Source organism: Nesoenas mayeri, assembly GCF_963082525.1.
Source record: "Nesoenas mayeri genome assembly, chromosome: 1".
Classification (NCBI taxonomy): domain Eukaryota; kingdom Metazoa; phylum Chordata; class Aves; order Columbiformes; family Columbidae; genus Nesoenas; species Nesoenas mayeri.
In genome coordinates this window covers 189,860,359-189,883,485 of record NC_137541.1, presented here as the reverse complement: position 1 = coordinate 189,883,485, position 23,127 = coordinate 189,860,359, and the positions used below count along the sequence as shown (strand labels likewise).

The window sequence follows — 23,127 nt, the reverse complement described above, 5'->3', positions numbered from 1 at the left end:
GGGGAGCCAGGCTGGCATCTGCCCGGGCCTTGGCATGTCACCCTGCCTGGGACAAAGGGTGCTGTTAATTCAAACTGTCTTGCTGTGTAAAGGCAATTGATTATCCATTGAACCTGAAATTAGGGTGCTTAGTGTATTGTTAAGCTTCAAGTAGTCTGTGATTGCCAGCAGAAAAGTCACTTGCTTAATAGTGGCGAGTGCTCTGTCCCAGGACAACCTTCTTTTTGTTTGTCTGCAGATCTGCTCTTCCTCTCCACAGACCTGTAGGGAACGGTATTAAACCAGAGTGTTTATGCTGTACTCTGGGTGGTACCCATTTTAGAATGTGCTCTTTCACATGGTTCTTCTTAGAAGGGAAAATGGAAGTTTTATGACTTTGGGGACCTGAGAGCTCTTAAAAGAGGGGGTTTGATTATTTTGATGTTTGCTACTTTCTTCAGCACCTTCCAGAATTGTTTCTGTCATATTGGGAGGAAAAAAGCAGGAGAGAATCCAAAATACTGTGTTGTAAAATTCAGTTTATTTACAGAATGAGTTTGCTTGCCATGAAGAAATGTAAATAGTTTGAGTGCAGTTCTAATGCATAAATTTTTGTGGCAAAACTTCGGTCCTTATCTCAAAATATAAAATAGTCTGGAAACTAGGCATAGATAATTACTGGTACATATTCCATAAAGGTTCTAATAATTTTACTTGTGGTAAAACTAAAACTACTCTCTTGTACTATTAGTATCCACTTTGATTGATTTGGGATATCTGATCTTGTAGAACAAATTACCAGCAGTTTGTTTTTTTCCAATATAGCTAGTTACTATTCAAAGAGATCAGGGAAAGAACTAACAGTTCTTGTATGTTCTCTATGTGTATAAAATACCACTGAAGAAGCTGTAGGCATATATATATATGTGTATATATGTACACACAAATAAAAAAGGGATAATATACAGGTTACCTTAGGTGTATAAAGGGTACAAAAGTGTCCACGTTTAATAAAGGAGCCAAAATGCTACTTAACATTCCTTTTGTGTTTCTGTTATTTTTGATGCCCTCGTTTCATTAATAGTTTAAACTCTTTTCTCTATATTGACCTAGTGGACAGTAGGAAGCAATCTCTGCACTTCAGAATTCTGACTGCATGTGCTTGTCCAGCTTTATTTTCTGTGTTCATTCGTGGGTTTCTAAGCGACTGGTCAGTGCTCGGACACTGGCTGTGAGTTGGCAGCCCCAGAGACGGAGTTCCCGTGGGTGTTGACCCCAGGATGGGCAGGTCTGGCCTTGCAGGAGCTGTGCCTGGGAGGGACAGTCCCACCACAGCCTCTTGTCCCTGTGCTCCTACCCCTTCTCTCCCACCCTAACTCCCCGTACAGTTAATATCCTTCCAGTTAAACTTTCTAAAATGGTGTAGATGGTCTGGTCAACATAAAGAAGAGGGCAAGGATACATGACTAAGAGTGGGAGGCAGTTTTGAGTGACTCCTAATATTAAACTGATGGAGCTATATAGCAAATCATATTTACTTTCTTAATAGTGAGTCCTGTACCTGTGCCTGCTTCTAAATATCAGAGCTAATTCATTCTCCAGGCCAATCTAGCTTTTGCATCCCTCTCTACTTCAGAGCATCAGCAGTGAAGTTGTTGTTTCTGTTGTTGTTGCCATGATAAATTTGGACTGCAGAATAATTTCACAGAGGTAGGTAGTCGAAGTATTTGTGAGCTGGTGATTTTTCTTTCACTGCAGTTACCTAAAATAGATTTGAATCAATTGTCCCTAGAAAAGAAAATCCCTTCTCTTTTAATGTTCTTTCTTCTGAATCATCCAGTCCTTTCTCTGTTGCTTCAGCTAAAAGGAATACTAAACATAGTGATCAAACTTCATAGCAGCTCTTTCAGCCATATATTCCTGTTTGTTCCTGTATTGTTTATATTTTTAATAATGTAAATAGAATATGTTCAATAGCAAAGTGGGACTAGGCATCTGCCAACCAACTCATTGGAACTAAGAGTGACAGTGGAGGGACATTATGACCCATAGTTCAGTTAGGTAGCAGTGATATGGGGTGGAAAGCAAAGGCAGAGGGGCAAAGGGAACAAGAGAGACCTCAGAAACTGTAAAGCAGGGTAAGGAGTCACCCACCTTAAGTGTGTGTATACAAATATACACACTCTGGAAAATGAGCAGGAGGAAGTCAAGTGCTGCATGCAGTCACAAGTCTACAACATCATTGGAGTGGCAGAGTTGGTTGTTAACAGCTCGCACTGTTGGAGTACTGTGATACACGCTCTTTGGGAAGGACCTGCAGGGTAGATGGGTGGAGCTGGTGTTATTGTGAAGGGGCTCCTTGTGTATGGAGCTCTTCTGTGCGATGGGTGGGTGGCAGTGCTTGAGAGTTTGTGGGTCAGGGACACAAGAGAGGACTTTAAGGGTTGCATGATGGCCACCTGATCAGGGTGAGGAAGCAGACGAAGTCTTCTTTAAACAACTTGAAGAAGCTGATGAATTGCTGATGTTAGTTCACATGGGAGACTTGAACCTCCTGCTGTCTGCTGGATGTGCAATGTAGCAGGACACAGGCAGCCAAGATTTCTTTAGGGTGTTGAGAATAAATTACTGATACAGGATAGACCAGCCAGGGGTGAAGTGCAGCTGGATTTGCTATCCACTAACAAGGAAGAACTGTTTGAATCTCAAGTTCCTGAGAAGAGCGAGGAAAGAGGGTGGCAGAGTACAGACCCTGGGCTTTAGGAGAGCAGATTTCAGTTTTTCAGATTTCGGAAACTCTTATTGCCATGGTGGGCAGCTCTGTAAGGCAAAGGAACTCAGGAAAGCTGGTGGGTCAGCATCTTCCCAGTGCCAGAGAGGGACACCCCCATACTCAGGGAAACAAGCAGACATATAAGAAGACCGGCTTGGCTTATCAAGGACCTCATGGCTGGGCTCCAGTACAAAAAAGGCAGCATTTTGGAGGTGGAAGCGAGGGTTGGCTACAAAGGAGGAATTTATAAACATTGCCCGGGCATGCAGGGATGGTGCTTGGAAATCTGAAGCTCAGCTGGAGATGGAAAGTGCAAAGGATATCAAGGGCAGCAAGAAGAGTTTCTCTTGCTTCATTAGTGGTAAAAGTCTGAACAAAGGAAAGGTCACCAGCAAGGTCTGTCCAGGCTCTATCTGCCAGGGGGTGCCCCTTGATACAGCACTTCTGACAAGGGGGAAAGCTAGAATGTGTGCCAGTCTGGAGTTTGGAAGCACAGACTCTATTCCTCACAGGAACTACTGAGAAGCTAGGCAATTCCATATATATTTATGATCTTTCATATATTTCAAATTATAGTCACATTCAAAACAGAGGGATAGGAAAGGTTTTCAATTCACAGCGTACAGCAGAGCTTGCTAAAACAAGTGGCTGAAGGAAAACACACCTGAGAAACACTGACTGCCTAGTTTGCTCTCAGCCAAGGAGCAGGAGTTTCACTGGGTTGTCAGATGCAACTTGGTTCCTCTTCTGTGTGAAATACAGAGGCCACCAGTGTAGAGAGACCACCAACAGTATTGATGTTTGTGCATAAATATCCACCATAAATAGCCACCTGAGAGATTCAGCTCTGTCACATCCTAGAAGAGAGATTCTGAGGTGCTTTTCAGGCCGCTGGTTTGAAGAGAAATCTGAGTGTTGTTTTGTAAATACTGTGGGATCGCTGTAGTGACACATATCACATGTCTCCAGGGGAATGTGTTGCTGATGAAGAGCTTAATTAGGTTGTTGGAGCCCTAGCAGAGAAGTTTCACAACCAAAAAAACCTGAGACCCTTTTGAGAGACATGCTATACAATATTTATCCTGAATACTTTCTATGCGTTCAGAAATTTGCTGTCATCGAATGTACCGCTACTGTGGTTTTCACTAGTCTGTGAGGGAGTCATGATTTGTGTATGGCTGAAATGTGAAGATGTTGGATTGGCATTAGACAAGGACCGATCAAAAGAATGTAACAGATCTTTATTATTATTATTATTGTTCTTGATTTTAACATTTTTTCCGAATCTCAAGCTATTTAGCTCTTCTCTGTCTCTAACTTTGCAGAGTCTCTCAACTTGTATGTGAAATAAATTCAACTTTGAAGGATGCATATTTATAAATTTGATTCCCCGTAGCAACTTTTGTTGACCAAAATATACACAGTTAGCTTTCTTTTAGCCACAATTCTGATTGTTATTTATGTCTTTTAATGTCTGAATCAGTTTGCTTTTATAGTGAAAAGGATACCTGTATGGAGTTCTAGCTGAAGTTCTTCCTTGAGAAGTTTGTAGGGTGGGTTACTGCATATACTCACAGTAACATACTGTTGTTTGCTTTCAGTATCAGGTTTATTCCATGCATATTACACTATCACATGTTGAAAGTAGTCTAAGCTACCTGACAACAGGTTTTGCATTTATTCCCTTGTAACCAAGATTCTTTTTAGTCAGCTTTCCAATGGAAGCAAAGCATATCCAGTCTGCCTGCTTGTTTTGAACTTGTTTAACAAATTGTCTAAGAATGAGAAAATGCAAGCCCGCTGTTGTTTGTTTGTGTAACAAGTTCTCTTGCAGAGGATCTTGGGGGTGGGTGGGGGAGAGACACCTCACAGCCAGCAGCCTCGGGACAGAGACTGCACAGAGAAAGTGAGGACGGAGAGAAAAGTGGATTTTAAAAGCCCAGGAAGGAGAATCAGGTGGAATGGAAAGAGAAGAGGCAGAGGAGTCATTGTAGGGGAGGAACCAGAAATAGGGGAACTGACACCTCCCAGACAGTGGGAGTGGAAATGGAGTGGCTGGGAGGAGACAGGGCCAAGGGGAGACTGGACAGGGTGGGTGAAGAGGTGGGGACATGAGGAGGGGTGGGATGGAGGTGAGAGGACTGCTAGGACAAGGTGAGCGATGTTTGGCTGGACAGGGGGAACAGTGTACTGGAGTCTGGAGTTGGAATGGGGAGCCTCAAGCAGGGAAGATGCAGCCATGAGGAGGCACCAGATTGTAGAGATGAAGTAAGAAGAGAGCAGGTGGGGAGATGGGGGAGGTGAGAGACAGAGAAATCCCCTCCCAAGCACAGAATGCAGTGCAGGAGTCCTGGTTTCCATCCCACATCCTTGCTTTACAGCAAATCCCACCAGCAAACGGTGTGCGTTGCTTTGCTTTGTGCTTAGGCTAGGTGACAGAAAGTGTTAAATGTTATCAGGTGAGGAGAGCAGCAAGTGGCTTGTGTGTGCTGTTAAGGTAACTGGGTCAACAGTTGGTTTGTTTGGCATCACATTAATCATATGTCCACCATATTACCTCGCTTGTCATTGTCACTTGGGAAAGCCTGAGTCCAGTGGGGTAATGCAGCATGCAGTGGACAGCACACAGAAGTACAAAGAAATACTCTTGCTAGATTATTAGCCTCTTTATTATTACTTGTAATGCAGTAGCAGATAACTTCATAGTGCATTTCTTCTCTTATACGGCAGGTAGCTTATAAGCTAATAGTAAAAGCTGATCTGTCCCAGGATTTCCCAGGAGAGCATGTCAGACAGATCTGGGGGCTTCTAACAGCGTTCTCAGGTGAATCAAGACCGTGTGTTTGGGTATTAGTGAATATTTGAGTGTCACTCAGCATGCTTTCAAGCATAATAGCTTTATGAGCGATGTGTTAAAAACTGACATGAAACTCTGTAAATAGACCTTTGCTGATGGATTGTTGTCACGTGAGATGGAGCTGAACAGTTGGGTACTGCTGGGATAGACTCTAGGCTTTATTTTATTTTATATCTGTATTAGGGATTTGGAAGAAGGTAAATAGCATGTTAATGGCATTTGTGATAATCCTTACATTAGAGTAAGTATCAGCAAAGAAATAGGAAGGAAAAAAAAAAAGAATAATCAAATGAAATGAGGAGTTATTTAGAGTAAAAATCTGAAAATGTACCCACCATGGGAATCTGTACATGTTTTCAAGACAGAATTTATTTTTGAAATGTGAAAAACAAGACTGAGGACATTTCTAACCTGCAGTGCAAGGGCCAGCTCTCCCCTGGAAGGTGAGGTGGAGGCTTCCCTGTCTTCTGCAGGGCAGTGAGGGAAGGTCCGTGTGCCTGCGGAGCAGCACCCAGGCCGGTTCCCAGCTCTGCTGTGCCCAAAGCGCGAGACCCGGAGGTCTGACCTTCACAGCACAGCTGCGGAGAATGGCAGTTACATGCCAGGGGTTTTTAGTTTCTTTGGGGACAAACGGTAATCCTTCAGGGAGTAAAATGGAAGATTCACGTTATTGGCAAGTTAGAGATTTGTTTAAATGTATTACGTGTTTATGATATTAATAGATATTTAGAATGGTTTTCTGCCTAATATTAATACTATCCTGGTGGACAACAGGATGACCATGAGCCAGCACTGTGCCCTTGTGGCCAGGAAGGCCAGTGGCATCCTGGGGTGCATTACAAGGGGGGTGCTTAGTAGATCGAGAGAGGTTCTCCTTCCCCTCTACTCTGCCCTGGTGAGACCACATCTGGAATATTGTGTCCAGTTCTGGGCCCCTCAGTTCAAGAAGGACAGAGAACTGCTGGAGAGGGTCCAGTGCAGGGCAACAAAGATGATTAAGGGAGTGGAGCATCTCCCTTATGAGGAAAGGCTGAGAGAGCTGGGTCTCTTTAGTTTGGAGAAGAGGAGACTGAGGGGTGACCTTATTAATATTTATAAATATATGAAGGATGGAGCCAGGCTCTTCTCGGTGGCAAACAATGATAGGACAAGGGGTAATGGGATCAAGCTGGAACACAAGAGGTTCCACTTAAATTTAAGAAAAAACTTCTTCTCAGTAAGGGTGACAGACACTGGAACAGGCTGCCCAGGGGGGTTGTGGTGTCTCCTTCGCTGGAGACATTCAAAACCCGCCTGGACATGTTCCTGTGTGACCTCACCTAGGCGTTCCTGCTCCAGCAGGGGGATTGGACTAGATGATCTTTTGAGGTCCCTTCCAATCCCAAACATACTGTGATACTGTGATAGTTCACCGTAAGTTCTCATTTTATGCAGTCATTTTCATGTTACAAAAAGGAATGTATTCCTGCACAGTAATAAGTTTCTACAAAGTTGCTGCCACAGATTTTAATCAAGTCTTTTTCTCAGTTAAGTACAAAGGGGTGTATAATACTAGTCAGATCCTCTTGTACAGCCAGCGTATATCCTAAGCATTTACATACCAAATTTCAACCTTACTGGTAAATTCTCCGAAGGCCTGCCTGATTGAGATGACATGCATTTTAGAGATTACATTTATATTGTGGTTTTATCCTCAGGGCATGACTTTTCATTATAAAGTTTTCATTTTTATAATATTAAATCCAGAAATGACATTTCAAGTTGATATAGTTTACATTTGTTATGTTTGGCATGTTTACAATTTACCTACTTTATAGAAGCAGAGTTTGAAACATTTGGCTGGAAGTTTTAAATAGATAGATTATTGTTAAATATTTGTATGTGTAAGTATGTATCACAAATTATATCTTGCTAATTATTACAGAAAATTATCTTCAGTCATTAAATTTCTTACGACACAAATGATGATCAATGTGATCAATGACCATCTCTTTCAAGGAGAAATTATTTAGCATGGCTCAGGCTCAGGCAGAAACCAGGTAGAAATATCTGAAGGATCTAATGTGGAGGCATTAGTGAAGTGTATCTAACACACAGTGACAAGGACAAAAGTTAATTTACCGATGTAGGTACTCCCTTGCCCAAATACCTTTATTGTTTAATGTTACTTTTTATTATAACTTAATCTATCACAATTTTTAGTGATTGTCACTCATTGATTGAGTGGCAACTACTGAGCTAGATCCATGCTTGCTGTTGCATTTCATCTCTCATTCAATGCACACTGAATTCTTTCTTCAAATTTGACAAACCTCGAACAAGCAGAACATGGGCCGAAAAATGGGAGTGCTCTCCAAGAAGGTGGGAGATGAGAGTTCAGAACCCTGAGGTTTAATTAAGCATCTAACCCAAAGCTATCATGTTCTGGGTGAGTACTCCAGCCATTAAGCTGTTACTTAAGAAGTGGTTACAGGCAAGTGGAGAAGGAGAGGAGCTGCTTCTCTGCTCTGCTTTGCACATCTGAAGTGGCCCAACACTGCCAGGTCCATGTGGGGACGTGTCTCAGGAGGTGTTGGACCCAGTGTGGCTGTTGGGATCCAGTTCTGAGCTGCTGCTGGGCTTACTGGGAACCCGATCATTTGGGTCGGTTTTCTGGTTTGTGTCCCACAGGCCAGGTTTAAATGCCCAATGTCTCAACTGAGTTGAGCCCTGAGTAAAAGCATCTTGGAAATACCAAGTCCACACAATGACAATGGACAGCAAGAGTGTACCGAAAATTTCAGTGCTTCTTTCTGTGTATGTATGGAAAGAAATGTAAATGCTGATGTTTAAGTTCTTTAGTTCATTAGCAGCCTCATGTACCATTTCAGGTACTTGATGTTCGTGCTTTATATAGTTTTGTACGTGCTTTCTTGCTGACAAAGCCGTTTATTATCCTTGGGTTGCCATGGAGTACTGATGACACGGATGTGGGAATAATAACCCATTATGCTAATATAGCTTGTCATTGTGTCTGATGCGAAGTGATGCCCCATAACAACAGCCAATGTTTGTAACTAATACAATTTATGGTAAGATCACAGTTTATAGAACAGCATTGCCAAACATTGCCTATCCTCTTTATCTTTTTGATTCCACACCTATTTGCAAAACCATTTATGTGTTTTTCAGGTTGGTATTGTTCTGCTTTCTGCAGCAGGAATCAGCATTTTTAAACACAACAATTCCGGCCTATTTGCTTAATGCTGGAAATGTGTCTGTCTTCTGAGCACTCCTGCGCCTTGGAGCATCAGCTCCAGCTTATAAACTTCCCTTTGGATCAGGACAGTTTATTAGATCTGGTGAAGTTCTTAGGTGCCACAAGAGGAGAAGGAAGAAAATTATATTCAATAGGTGGAATACATAATTCTGTAACGCAAACAGCATTACCACAGCCTTTATTATACACTAAAGTATGGAACTGAATGTTACTTCAGATTGTGCTACTGCACAAAGAAGATGCCTTGAATCTTTATATTGATTCAGCTTTGTTCTGTAGCAGATGACCTGGCATTTGTTGGTGATTTGTAACACAAACTAAGATATGGTTGTAGCCCATGTGCACGTGAGCATGCTTTCAATAATGGCATTTCTGCCATGGTTCTGTGCTCCTCAGACATCTACTCAGACAGTCGAATATGGCTTCCCTGAGCACATCACCACACCTTCCGAGAGCTTCCCTTGTCTATATGAGCATTCTCTTAAGGCTGACCACTGCTTTGTATGGTTATCAATTTTACTTAGAAGATATATTTATAAATTATTCTGGCAATGTACTTTTTCTTTAAAATATTCCCTGAAAATTGAATCATCTCAAATTTGCCCCCACTTTCATGTTCACCTGTGGCGTATTCTACAAAACAACCCTTACAGTCAGCTTCTGTTTTGGCAAATCGTGTTTAACAAGCAAACCATCATGTCAGAAAATTATTACATATATCACAAAGATACTCTGATCACACACATTATATTTATACCTGGATGTGAAAAGAGAAATCAAGATAGACATTCAGACTTCTGCTTCTTGATGTTACCAGGATTAGAGATAGAAGAATCCTTCTCAGGACATCTGTATCCTACTTTTACCAATGAAATATTGTTCTCAGCAATATGCTTTCTACTAATGTATTCAATGAGTCATAAATTATACAACCAGAAAAAGCATTGTGTCATCCAATCTGTTCTCCTCATAGAGCCGGCTTTATGGCTTCTCTGAATTAATTTCTGTTTGAGCACATCTTAAAAGAAAATAATCTTATTTTAAAATTTCCACTAATGGGAGAATCAGCACCAGCCGTAATAGCATTCTGGCGATTAATAGCTTTCCCTTTGTGTTTAACTTCTTTAATGCATTTGCCTAGTTTAAAATTCCAGACACTGGATGTTACCAAACCAAGAGCTGTCTGATAGCAAATTTCCTCATATTCATGTGTAACAGGCATGGAAGTCATCTCACTTAAGTGTTTATTTTACATCTGACACAGTCATGCCTGCCTTTCCTGGTAGCCAGTGGAGAGAAATACACATTTTCAGGGTCCAGTTCAGATGAGCTGCTTTAGACATGTTTGTTAGGAGGCGATGAATCACACCTTGGGAGTGCCCCAGTGCTTGTGATGTCTGAAAAGGCATTTTGGGCTGAGGGGCTGCGTGTAAATATGTTTTGCAAATAGCTGCCATTGTAGGTGCAATAGGTGCAAATTCCTGTCATTAGAAGATATGATTAAATGCCTGTGTAGCTTTCTCAGGATCAGACTAAACTAAGCTTTAAGGCAAGTTTTCCAGTTATTGGTTGTAGTTGCCCTTCTTGAATGTTCGCTAGTTCTTCAGCATCTTTCTCAAGCTGCAGACACCAGCACAGGCCTGAGCATCCAGCAGCGTTTGCAGGGACACTGGCAGTGAAGCAGTACAACTTTCCTGCTTTTGCTTTTGTTTATCCTGCTTGAAAAGCCTCTCCATAGCTCTTCAGGTCACAAGAATAGCAGCCTGTTTTCGACACATTAGTCATCCTGGTCTCAGGCCTTTTTTTCATCAGCGGCGCTTCCCCGGAATAGAAAGCCTTATTCTGTCCATGCGGTGTGCATTCTTTGTCTCTGGCCATGCAGTTCTCCATAGGTTAGAATTAATGTCTTATATATTCCCTGCCTGCATTTAGTTTTCAAAACACTGTTCAAAGGAAAAGGACCTTTTTACTATTTTTTCTATCACTCTTAATTTGCATCTTGCCTGTAAACTTCATAGAAATGTTTCTGTTTTTCTTTTGTGTCATTAGCAGCAAGGGTAAACAGTACAAGACCAAGAACTGGTCTCTATACCTCCACCAGAATTGCATTCATTAGGGTGTTTTTCTCCCAAGATCCATGTCGAGAAGTATATATTACATAGTTTTTAATCTGTTTTGGTTCTGAACATTGATTTTGTTGTTTCCATTTTACAGTTTGGTAATATACCAATCCAATTGCCAAGCACAAATAGACTACACTTTTAGCTTTGTTAACCAAATATATAATTTCATAGAAAGATACAGTAAGTTTTTAAAAAAATACTTTCCATAAACCTATGGATATGGCATTGTATTATTGTACTTTGGTTCCTTATTCATGAAATGCAGCCATTCCAGGATGAATATCAGGCCAACTATGTTGTGCTTGCCTGGATTGTCCTTGCTGACACTTTAAAAAAAAACTGATACAACATTAATTTTGTCTCAGCCCTCAGGAACACTGAATTTCCCTTGGAGTATCCCATAAAATGAATAATTTTTATTATTTTCAGATGTAATTAGGCTCTCCAGTTTTTCTAAGGAATGACTCTATTTTCTCAGTGTTTAAACTGTTTATTTGGAAAATCTGATGTTAACATTAGGATTCTTTCTTTATTTTCATACCTAACTGGTGCAGAGCTCTTCCCTATAGGTGCCTGTTCCTCCCCAAATTTAATAATGTATTTCTGGCAGTCACTTATTCCAAAACATTTAGACATTTCAATTATAGAGAAGTTTTCTGTCATGGCCCATTGACCATGGTGATAGTGATGTCCTGTGCATGTTGCGTTTGGTATTTGCGACTGTCTGGTCATGCAGAAGGTCCCTCGGACAGGAGCCGAATTCCATGTGCTTTGTTCATCTGTTCAAATAGAAGTTTTTCAGTCAGCAGCTTTACTCAGGCCAAACTTTCAAAAACTCACTGAGCTCATGGGGATGGTCAAGGTCCTTATCTTGTCACTGCTGGTTTCACATTCCAGAGTCGCCATAAGAAATATTTATGTGCTGGAGCCTGAGTCTAGCAAAGCAGCAAACATTTGCATTTGCCTTTAGGTTTGTGGCGAAGAAACAAGTGAACTCCACTTTCAAAGAAAGAGTTGTTAATGTCATGTTAATAAAGCGTTATTAGATACTACAGCATCATCATGGTGTGTGGCTAATAAAAGAAGACAACATTGTGCGTTGGCTTGTCTGTAAGCAAAGAGGACAAATAGTGTTTAATTTAATATAGAAGATAGACAATGTTTATGAGTGTGCTGCTGCAGCCAGTAATGACAATAATGGTTCAATCAGACATAAAGTAAGGGATTGATAATGATAATTATTAATCCAGATTTTGGCTGCAAATTTTTTTCTCTCATTTTCTTTGTATAGATGTTACTTTGTATGCTCCACTGTAGAGGAAAGGAGGAATGGATATCTGACTTATTCTCATATTAGTCTTTATGCACAGAATTCACTCCTGTGGTTTCATCACAGAAATCTTCACAGAATTTTGTAAAAGTCTTCTCGGTCTGTGAAGATTTAGCTTGCCAATTCCCAGTGCCAGCTTGTGCCTTGGTTTACTGCTGGTATTGTGCCATTTTCCACCCACACAAGCAGGGTATAAATCCTTGTCGGCAGCAGCTGAAATGCACCACGATGCAGTTCAGTCTGTACAAGATGCTCTTGAAGAGTTTAGAGCCTCAGGAGTGCGAGTTATCTCAGATAACCTTGGATGCTTATTTTTGTTGTTAGCTCTCCTTCAGTAATCACTAACAAGTGATAGGCACATCTAGAAAGTGATTTATTCAGTCTTAAGCTGAGAATCTAAGAAGGATATGATGAATCGCCTAGAAATCTTCTCTCTTGATTTCCTCTACTGGGAGCCTAGGTGGATAGATCAAATTTGATATTTGGCTTGTAGGTGGCTGCATTTGAACCTTTCCCTAAAAGGCAGCCATAGAGCAGATCAGGTGCATCAGAAGATGAGGTCAAGGAAGCAACTACAGTTTTAAAGGTTTTTCTTCAATGTAGTACTACACTTTGAAACATAACTAAACATGACATCCTATTTGCTATGGCATGAAATAAACAAAGCTCTGTAGGAAATCAACTCTTAGTCGTTGAACAGTATTAGGTCAGTAGGACTGTTCAGACCCTGCGATTTCAGAAGGAAATGATCTACAGCCTGCTTGTTTTTGTGCAGCAGTGATAAAGTACTGCTTATGTTTGCACAAGTTTGCATATTACAACACACCTACATTTTCATTCACATGTGTACATTGCACAGAAGCCATGTCATCCATAACTGATGTGCTGTTTTCATTCCAGTGAAACAGATCAGTTTTTTTAACAGCACAAACCAACATTTGTCAGTGGTTTGGAAGAGCAAGTGTGGACAAACAGACAACAATTCAGAGAGGGTTCCAGTACTAACATCTGAGGTAGCTATTGAAATTGGAATAGGAATCAGGTGGAAGTGTGTAATGTCTTTCTGTAGGAAAAAATAAAGAATTTATAATCCTATAAAAATTCCATCTTATCCAGTCTCTTGACAGTTTTATTGTAAAACACTTAAGGGGAAAAGGAAAAGCATACTCTCTCTAAGGGAAAATGTGTAGTGAGGGAAGATGCAGGTCACATCCTCCCTGTTTGCTGCTCCCTCTTTTGGAAGTGACTGTTCCTTCTCTCTATCAGACTGTTTTAGCCTTGTGCTTCCTCGGCACTTTTCCAGGTTCCCTAAAAATAATTCTTCCGCTAACACCCATCAACCACAGAATGTCAGGAATATCTTCATCTCCCTGTCTCTGCAAAGGAAAGCAAACCCAACAAAACATCTGTCTAAAAATCTTACAGGAAGCTATTTTCTGATCCAACAAAACCAAAGTGGAGGCTATTTTTTCCCATAGTACCTAAAAAAGTATAAAATAAGAGTATGAACATCTTTACTTAAAATAAAATGTTGTTTAAGCTCTATTTGAGCCCAAAGAAATTCTGGTGTAGTTTCAGAAATAAGCCTTTGTTTTAATTTTTAAAAATCAGTTAAAATTATGATCTCAGTATATGTTTCCACCCTATGTGAAGTTTTTACTTTAGGAATAACTGCAAATATAACAAAAATTGCGAAGTTTTCTAGAAAATATACCAATATTTTGAAAGTATATTGTTAATCTTCAGTCAGCCTTCGGCAGCATGCCATTACCATATAAAACACAAAAGGTCAGAAGTATTTATGTTTGATTTGGATCCCATCAGAAGCAACACAGATGTTTCCTTTAGTAAGTTTTCAAATTGTCCACAAGATTTCCCATGTCATTTAGCTTTTTCAGTCTTTAATCTTATAATAAACCAAGCAAATTCTAAAATCAGTGCAGCTAAAAATCTTTATGTTACATGCCTAGATCCCCACGTATCTTCAGCATGGTGCTGTGTGTAAGCAAGGCAATAATGATCTAGAGGGAAAGGAGCAGAAACAGAAATGGTGAGCAAAGAGAATGGGCAGGAAGGAGAATTGCTTTCCTGCCTCACTCAGATGTCCCACAGGGATCTGAGATGAGAGCTTAGAGAACATTGTTAAGCTGCTCAACCCTGACCTGCAACTTGGGAGAAAGAGAAAGGGAAAGTCTCCATCTTGCAGGATCATAGTTACTAGGAGCTTTGCCAAGTCAGTGAAAAGGACTTTAGAAAGTGGATGGACATATATGATGGGATTTCCTGTTTGTTTTGGCAGTCGTCAGTCTTGAATTCCCTGCATACAGAGACACAGTCTCTCACGGGAGGAGAAAAAGTGCTCCACCCACCACTTTCCTCTCCAGGGTCCCCTGTCAGTGACCAGTGGTGCACAGTGAGGGTTCCAGAGCCGAACATCTGCCTGCAGCACCTGGGATGCGAGGGCCAGAAGGTCGGTAGTGGCTCGTAAAGCCAAAGCCATTGTTTTAATCTTTCCAAGGTACCAGACTGAAGAAGATCCTTAGCTTCAAAGCTAACAGGCACTTCACCTCATACATCCTTCTCAAATAAGACCTGTCAGTGTGTGTAAGGACTGTTCTGATGTTTTCCTGAGCTTGGGCATAATATCTGTATTAAACTGCTTATTTCCTAATGGGGTTCACCTCAGAAGACGGCTGCTTCATAAGCATCTGTGAGGAAAATGAGCATTTGAGTTCTTTGTAGATATGCAGAGAAGAGCATCCCTACAGCCTTAAGTCCTGAAATGATCAGTCTTGCTGAGGATATCAGATGGTCTGTTTTAGGCCTGCTGTTTTATAACATCCCAAAAGACACTGAAAAACAACTGAGGAACGGCATGCGTGTGCGCACGCACACACACACAAAAGGGGTTTAAGTCTCCTTTTTCTTGGCTAGTGCAGTTTGATTGGCCAAAGCTTACATTTGGTTGACAACTCTGCCACTTCTTAGTGGATGCACTAATCAGTCTCCTGTTGTCTGACTTTGCTGTTCCTTGTGTTCACGTAGGATTTTCACTCTCTTGTGGTAAAAGGGATAGAAAGTTCAGAGGAGGATTGCCCAACCAAATCTGCAGGGGTTGGAACTGCCTTCTGTAGTTCAAGTATTCTGAAAAGAATGGCATAAATATATCTAAACCTGGCAACTGCATTTTTTCACAGTCTTCAGACAGAAAGAATTTTAAGTATTGGTCTTATCTCAGTTAAATCTGTGACGAAATCCTGGAATACCTTTATCACTGAAGAGATCGCCTCCCTTCTCTCCTCCTCCATACCAGTTTACACAAATTACTCTACTGAGGCATGTCTCTTTAAAGAAACAGGAGAATCTGAAATTTATAAAATTGCATTTTCTCCCTTATAGTTTAAGTATAATCAAGTAGTTTGAGAATTTCCATTTGGAAGAGCTTTGGTCATCTCTCACCACCTTTTTGGAAATCCTTCCAAATCTGTTGTTGTTCACTTCAGGCCTGTTTTCAGAATGAGCCATTTTGCTCCAGAATTTTGATCTTCTTTTATACTTTTCACTGCTGATCTCATGGCCTCTTTTCTTTTATCTTCTAGACCAGATAATATTTCTTCTGGCACAGAGATTCAAGGCTTTTGTTTTGCATGGAATTGTTGGGTTTTATCTTTGTTACACTGCAGACCATTTACCTAGCTGGTCAACCACAGTAACTCTTCCTGAAGACCCCTGTATTTGGATTAAACAGGTTTTTGAAAGACAGGATGAGTTGGGATAGTTTTATGTCATGTTCTTGTGTCCAGACAGCGGCACAGAATGACCTAGTCTTTTCCCAGTACTTGCTTGAACAATACTTTTAGACAGATTTTTCAGACTCTGGAGTTTTAAACTACAAGTTCTCTGAGATTTCTATTATGGGTGGTTTTGGAGGCAAATTTGTTCTACTATGATGGAAAGTATGTTTGAGCTTTTTGCAATATAGACTCTCTCATGCGTTACTGTCTGTATGTGCCTGTCTGTCCTGTCTCAGTCTACATACTGCTGTCAGTGAGTGAATTTCTCACTGCAAAGAATTCCCTCACCTGCACATGAGCATTCCCAGATAATCAATTTCATGCAATATGAATATTTGCCTACATATTTTGTTTCCTGTTTATTTTACTTATTTATTTATTTTTAAATAGAGGAAGCTTTGCAGCAGTACGTTCAGTTGAGCGTGGTATCAAAGCTCCACAGTTGATGCTCTCTGGCTGGGACATACATACGCAAACAGTAATTACAGATGTCTCCATCCCATCCCTAGGAGGATGCGCACCCCCGTTGGAAGTGTGAATGCTTTCCAGCACCAGAGAAGCAAAGCTGTGTCTGCACTGCTAATGCTTGTGGCAGATTCATACTGCAGCTTTTATATGGACCTTAGAAATTGGCCATACAGCCACTTTTTCGTATATTTATTTTAATAATTAGTTTAAATTGTATTTTGGTAAGCATGCAGTTGAGAAGCAGGGAGGGGTGTCTTTAAAAGGGTATATTTACTCCCTGTTTTATCAACTCTCTGAATAAAAAATGGAAAATGAGCAGCAAACAAGTATGTAGGCCAAGATTCATATTGCATGAAATGGATTCTCTGTGAAGAGTTAGGCTTTGCGGATAGTCTGGATGTGGGACTAAGACATGCACTGAATTCTTCCTGGTCTTTCATTTTTGAGTGTAAATTCACCTAAGACAGGATCAGAAGCACAAAAAGATCAGACATTGGTAGCATCAGTTGCTCGTCATAAAGTCCTGTACCTTAAGTAAATTTATTGCCTATCATATGTATTGCAAGTCATTAATATTACATTTTATTGGTTAACTTTATTCCATTATGGTTATTTTTCATTGAAATATGCAAATGAATTATAAATTAGAAAAATAATACTTGCTTCAAAGCAGTGCAACCACTGCATCTTACTAATACGCTGGAATAACATTTTCCTTGGGAATCCTACAGTTTCTTTCACCAAGATAAAAATGGAACTGTTAGGCTTTTAGTTTGTTTCTTTCAACAAAAAATTCCCCTGAATTTTAATCTCTTGGTCTTTCAAGCTCAAACTAGTTGGGAATGATCTCCTTCAAAGGGTAAAACAACCACCTTTTGGTAACCTTGGCACATGTACCATTTCTGTGCAAATGAAATTCTTCACACTTTATTAAATAATGTGCTTTCATTTTAATATTATAATTTCAGCTTTAAAACAAAGCACATTTTCTTAAGAGTTATTTCAGCAGATACACAATTATCCTTGGAGGTATGTGTTTTCTCACTGACTCTTGGCATGGGAAAAGAAGAGATATTTTGTTGGTTTTATTGCAAGGAGTTTAAACTGTATGTGTTTTTGGCCAAAACACCTTAGTTACAAAACAAAACCCATCCTGTGTTGTCTCCATGCTTTGCATTTCTATACTAATTGCTTTCAGCTTGGATTGTATGATAATACGTGTGTTTGATATGCGTGGTTTGTTTATGTCGAACTCCATTATCCTGTCTCATGTTCTTGGAGTGCCTGAAGTAGTTTCGCTAATCTGTCAGCATAGTATGTACTTGTGGATAAATATAGACATGCAGCCACTCCGTGAGTGGTCATCATCATATGCTGAAGCTAAAAATTACCCCTTTGGTTATGGAAAGGCTGATCTGATCCGGAGGCCTGCTCAAGCTCACACATTGTAGGTCTTCAGCACTTGTCTGTTACAAAACAAACCCAAAAAACTAGAAGAAATGTCTGCCTCAGTGCTGAGAAGTTTCTAGTGAAGTATGAACCCGGATTATGAAACAACTAATTTCCTTTTTGGTTTTAGTTAGAAAAGAATTCTAACTTTTCTAACTGAAGGAGTGGAACATTTCAGGTATTCACAGGCTCATGGATATTACAGTGGCCTGTTGGAGAAAATCCAGCGTGATCAGCTTTATAAAGGGGCTCGGTAGGTATGAAAATACTGCAAATACCTTTTGGTTTGTGTTCCTAGTTTTTTTGTTGTTGCTAAAGTGTAAATATGACACAGTTAACTAGAAAAATGCAGTCTCTGTTTCTTCTGCTTAAAGATATTGAAAATTCTGTGACTGTGCTTGGCTGAAGTTCTATCCAATGTAGCACAGACTCTTGGCTTGCGCATTATGATTGTTCTGTTGGTTTGCTTCATCTTACAGCTTTAAGAAAAAATACCTGTAATGTAAATCGTAGCAGAGACTCTCTTATGATAATTTAATCTTGTGCTCATCCTCTTTATCAGCTTAGTGACTGTGTGTGTCTGTGTGTGTGTGTGTGTGTGTGTGTGTGTGTGTGTTAAAACTACTCTGCTTTTTTACAGCTATTTCTCTGATCAGGGAAATAATCAATACAGAAAAAAATTAGCAGTGATTTTAGTTCAGCAATCCTTTCTGTGGCAATAGTAGTAGTTGTGGCAACAACCATAAGTGATATTGTATTGCTACTTCCATATTTACTCCTTGTTTTGTTTTGGTTTTTTTTTAATACATAAAATTTAGGAAATCTTATGGTTGTAGCCTGAACTAAATGAAAATATTCTGTAGGAAAATAGTATCATTTGAAATACAGCTTATTGCAGGTGCAGTTGAAAAATAGGGAGCATATCTTGGAAACAACAAAATCGGTTGCTTGAGAGAAGTAGCTCTCAGACAGAATTTTACCCCAAAGTGGCACAGGCATCTTACAGTTGATCAATCATAGTTAATCTTTTTTTTACAGCTTTTCCTAGGAGAGGAGCTTTAAATTTGTGTGCAACTTTCTAAAACTGACCTACAGATTCCCTGCTTTCGCAGAGCCCTTGGGCATCAGGGTCATCATGGTCTTCTGAATGTGCATCACCACTCATCCTCCTTGGGAATGAGTTTAGTTCAATGCTGTACTTCTGTGGTGGCCAGTACACTACAATATGTTAGGAATTAAAACTGGATGTTTCAGTGGGCTATTATGGTACTTCTCTTTGTAGAACACTTATTAGAAATCAGACAGTAAAAATGTAATTTGTCAATGAAATAAATATGTAGAATAGAGTATAACCCCTTCCTCCCACCCCCACCAGATATCTTCTGCATAAACTCATACAAAACTATGTGTTGTAATTTCTCATGTAAAAATTGTGCCTTTTATTTAATGGGGCAGTGTTCCACTGGCAAAACTAGACACATCCTTTTTATTGCTGTTTTTAAGGCCCACATTATAAGTGTCAGCATAAAGGGACCAATCTTGGATGACTCTAATGCAGCTATTTCTTAAATTTTGAGTCATTGATTTACAGCTTTATGTCTCAGAGGCAACTTTTTTTTTTTTCCCCTGAGCTTTGTAGGGCTCTCAATCTATGAAAAATAAATATATTTTGTTAAAGCTCATACATCATCAGTATAGATGTCAGTGATAGTCTAGTCACTGGGCCACATTCTTGTCACCGGGCCAGATTTTTGCAATGCAAATAGCAAGCATATGCAAATGCTTGAGATAATGGAACTAAAAAGATGGGTCAGAAAGCCAAATCTGTATATAATAGTTGATGGCCAACTCATGATCAACTTGGAACCCTCACACTATTGGCAATGTTAACTTGCTCACTGAAATGCTCACTTGGAGTTAGCAGCTACAAAATGATCTTTTAAAAATTTGAACTAAATCAGTGTTGTATGTCAATCATTTCTATAACTGCTGTCATTGGTGTAGCAATGATAGATGTTAACCCCCAGGATATCCTTTTACTTTCCTTTTGGGGAAGGGCTGTACAGTTTGATATTTCAGAGAAGTACTGGAGTAAAAAATCTTGTTGCTCTGACAGACCTCACAAATAATTGCATTTCTCTTACAGTGTGTGAATAACTGATTTCTCAGTTGGATGTATGGGAAAAAAAGAAAAATAGATCAGCCTGGGTCGCAAACCAAACACCATAGTTGTTAAAAGGCTTCCACTGACAATGATTATGTGGATTTAAATTCCAATCCCAAAATCTTGGCTGAATGCCACAATGATTGAAGATAAGGTTGGCAGGACTCATGTAGTGCGATTAGGGTTTCTTAAACTTAATTTCCTAAGGCTGTGAGGTGTGCATGATCCCACATTCCACCTTCCTTCCAGCCCTCCTCCTCCTCCCTGTGTAGTACATTTTGAACTTAGCAGCCAATTTAAACCTAAATTGCCTGAGGAAGAGAAGACAAGTTTGCATTTGATTTGATTCCTTCAGGAAGGAGCCTGTGGTAGCTGTGGTGGCCCAGCCCGTGGTGGTTGCTGTGGCCCAACCCATGGTGGCTGCAGTAGCCCAGCCTGTGGTGGCTGCATTGGCCCTGCCGATGGTGGCTGCAGTGGCCCAGGGTGGCTGCAGTGGCCCTGCCTGTGGTGGCTGCAGTGGCCCAGGGTGGCTGTGGTGGCCCAGCCTGTGGTGGCTGCAGTGGCCCAGTCCATGGTGGCTGTGGTGGCCCAGTCCAGGTGCATTTTGCCAGGCAGAGGCACTGTCAGGCAGCAGCCTGCCCAGCTGGGGCCCAGAGCTCCAGAGGGATCTGGGAACATCTGCGGGAGCTCCTGGTGATGACGGGGCGGGGGACAGGGCTTTTACTGCACAAAGGACACAAATCCTTAAGGAAATTGGTTTCACTGCTCACAAAAAACCCCCATGTTTCCTAACTGAGCACTTGGCGATCAAACTGATTTCGTGGATAAGTTGTGAGCCGGTCAAAACCACATATTCAGTAAATACATTAGTGATTGTAAAAGTATAGTCTGACTCCTTCCTAAAGCTATTTGTGGAGAAATTTCCATTACCTAGTATATTTGATAGTGCATATAAATTTGCATCTGATCCTTTGCATCCCACTGCGTTCATACTTAAACTTCAGGAGAGCCAAGGTGATGACAGGAGAGAGGTAATGCTGACACTCCTCTCTGGTGGCTCTTTTCTCATTGCTTTGAAGTAGATTGTTATTCAGAACAACAGTGTATTTTTAGAAGCAGTTTTATATAATATAAATGCAGAACAGTTCAATGCACTTGGTTTTATGCAAAGAGGCATAATGCCAACAAAACTCTGTGATTATGCTTTTGCCCTTAAAAATCGAGTGAAACTTTGCAGGAAACATCAATTGGAGTGGAGGAAGTGGTGCTGCTGTGCCAGAGCGATGTTTACCTTATCACTCAGGGGAGTTATTTTCTAAGTGAAGTATGGATGCGTTACTTGTGCAGAATAATAGCTAGGTGAACAAAAGCATTTCTATGTTGCATTATAGTCATATAGTGGACTTCTAAACTTCGATTTTTCTAAAGGAAAATATGTTCTCTTTTCTGCAATGCACCTTTTTTATTTTTCAGTGCATGAATTTGGGGTCTGATTCTGCCACATCTTGAATACTCTCAAACAATAACATAGTCTTTGGGATTTATTTTTTTCATTTTTTCGCAGCAATAAACTGTTAAAGTGTTTAGGAAATATGCAAAATCTCATTTATTCTTAAAAGAACCTCATGTAATTAATAGCCAACAATTACTTTCAGTAGTAGTTGCAATTCTGTTCCTCAAAATGAGAGGCCAAGGACATTAGGTGTGCAGCATCCATCATTGTAGTTCATTCTTCTTTCTTTCTTTCTTTCTTTCTTTCTTTGCAACTTGGATACAACATACAATGAGACACTCTGGAATGCAATGCTATAGGGAAGTGCTATAATGGTATTAGTTCACAATATTTTCCAGAGTTGGTATTGCGTTAAAGCCCCTCTGCCCCATCACCAGCAGAGCTCACGGGTATTGCAACACCCGTGTTGCATTCAGAGGGGCAAATGGCCAGGCTCTGGCAATGCTAACAGAGCGTGCTACCAGTACTTGTGTGAAGACCCAATATAACTTTTATCACCAATAAGAGCTAAACCCGAGAATTTTGTTTTGGAAATTGCATGCATAGAATGGTAATATTTGAATTAATGAGGTTTCATTTCATAGTACTTCAAATGATTTTTTTCTTAAGTTTCCCAGAAAAACCATTTCGAAGAGCAATAAAGAATAGATTTGTTATTTGACAACTGGGTTAGAGGTATGGCCTACATGATAAAGAACAGGAAATTAGGATGTTATTCAGTCTGGTGTCAGCAAGTCCTACCATGTAAAGAAAAGCGATTGAGTGTGCACTGTATAGTAAACACGACTCAGTTTTAATACATAAGATTTCGTCTTTGATTTCTTCTTCCAGTCTAGATTATGTAAATTTTACCTATAACTGTATCATGGAAATTGTATTTATGTATTGTGTGTTTCTTTGATTATCAACTATTCTCCAGATTTGCTCTGACGGTTTAGTGGGTCACTAGAAAAGCTAAGATATGTTGAATTATCCACAAGTAAAAGTGACTTTTCTACATTTCAGCTTCTCCAGTTGGTAACGGATACATCAAGCCACCCATTCCACCTGTTTCTGGTACACAGAGGGAAAAAGGACCTCCAGCCATGTTGCCTATCAATGTTGACCCAGACAGTAAACCAGGCGAATATGTCCTGAAGAGCTTGTTTGTTAACTTCACTACTCAGGCTGAACGCAAGATTCGCATCATCATGGCAGAACCTCTGGTGAGTAAAAAGAAACTCTAACTACATATGTACTTTACTTTGAATTTATTTTTAAATCAGGCTTGCTTGCTATGCAATGCAGAATATTTTGCTTGTAATCTGCGTTGGAGTTTGATAGTGTTTCCCAAACTGTAAGATACGCTACTATGGCAATAGGTTGTGGGAGTGGGCAGCGGTATGCAAGATATGCCAAAGGGGTGACATGAAAAGGAA

At 40.2% G+C, this 23,127-nt stretch overlaps 1 protein-coding gene across 2 annotated transcripts in view; it reads left to right on the top strand.

The window, feature by feature from the left end:
- FRY (FRY microtubule binding protein) overlaps positions 1 to 23,127 on the top strand; it is a gene marked incomplete at its 3' end in the record, with an annotated part of 160,306 nt that overhangs the window by 5,697 nt on the left and 131,482 nt on the right. For both annotated transcript variants that reach the window (XM_080363189.1, XM_080363188.1), the window contains exon 2: positions 22,715 to 22,914. In XM_080363189.1, the coding sequence (XP_080219315.1) occupies positions 22,715 to 22,914 (200 nt within the window). The remainder of the gene's footprint in view (positions 1 to 22,714; positions 22,915 to 23,127) is intronic.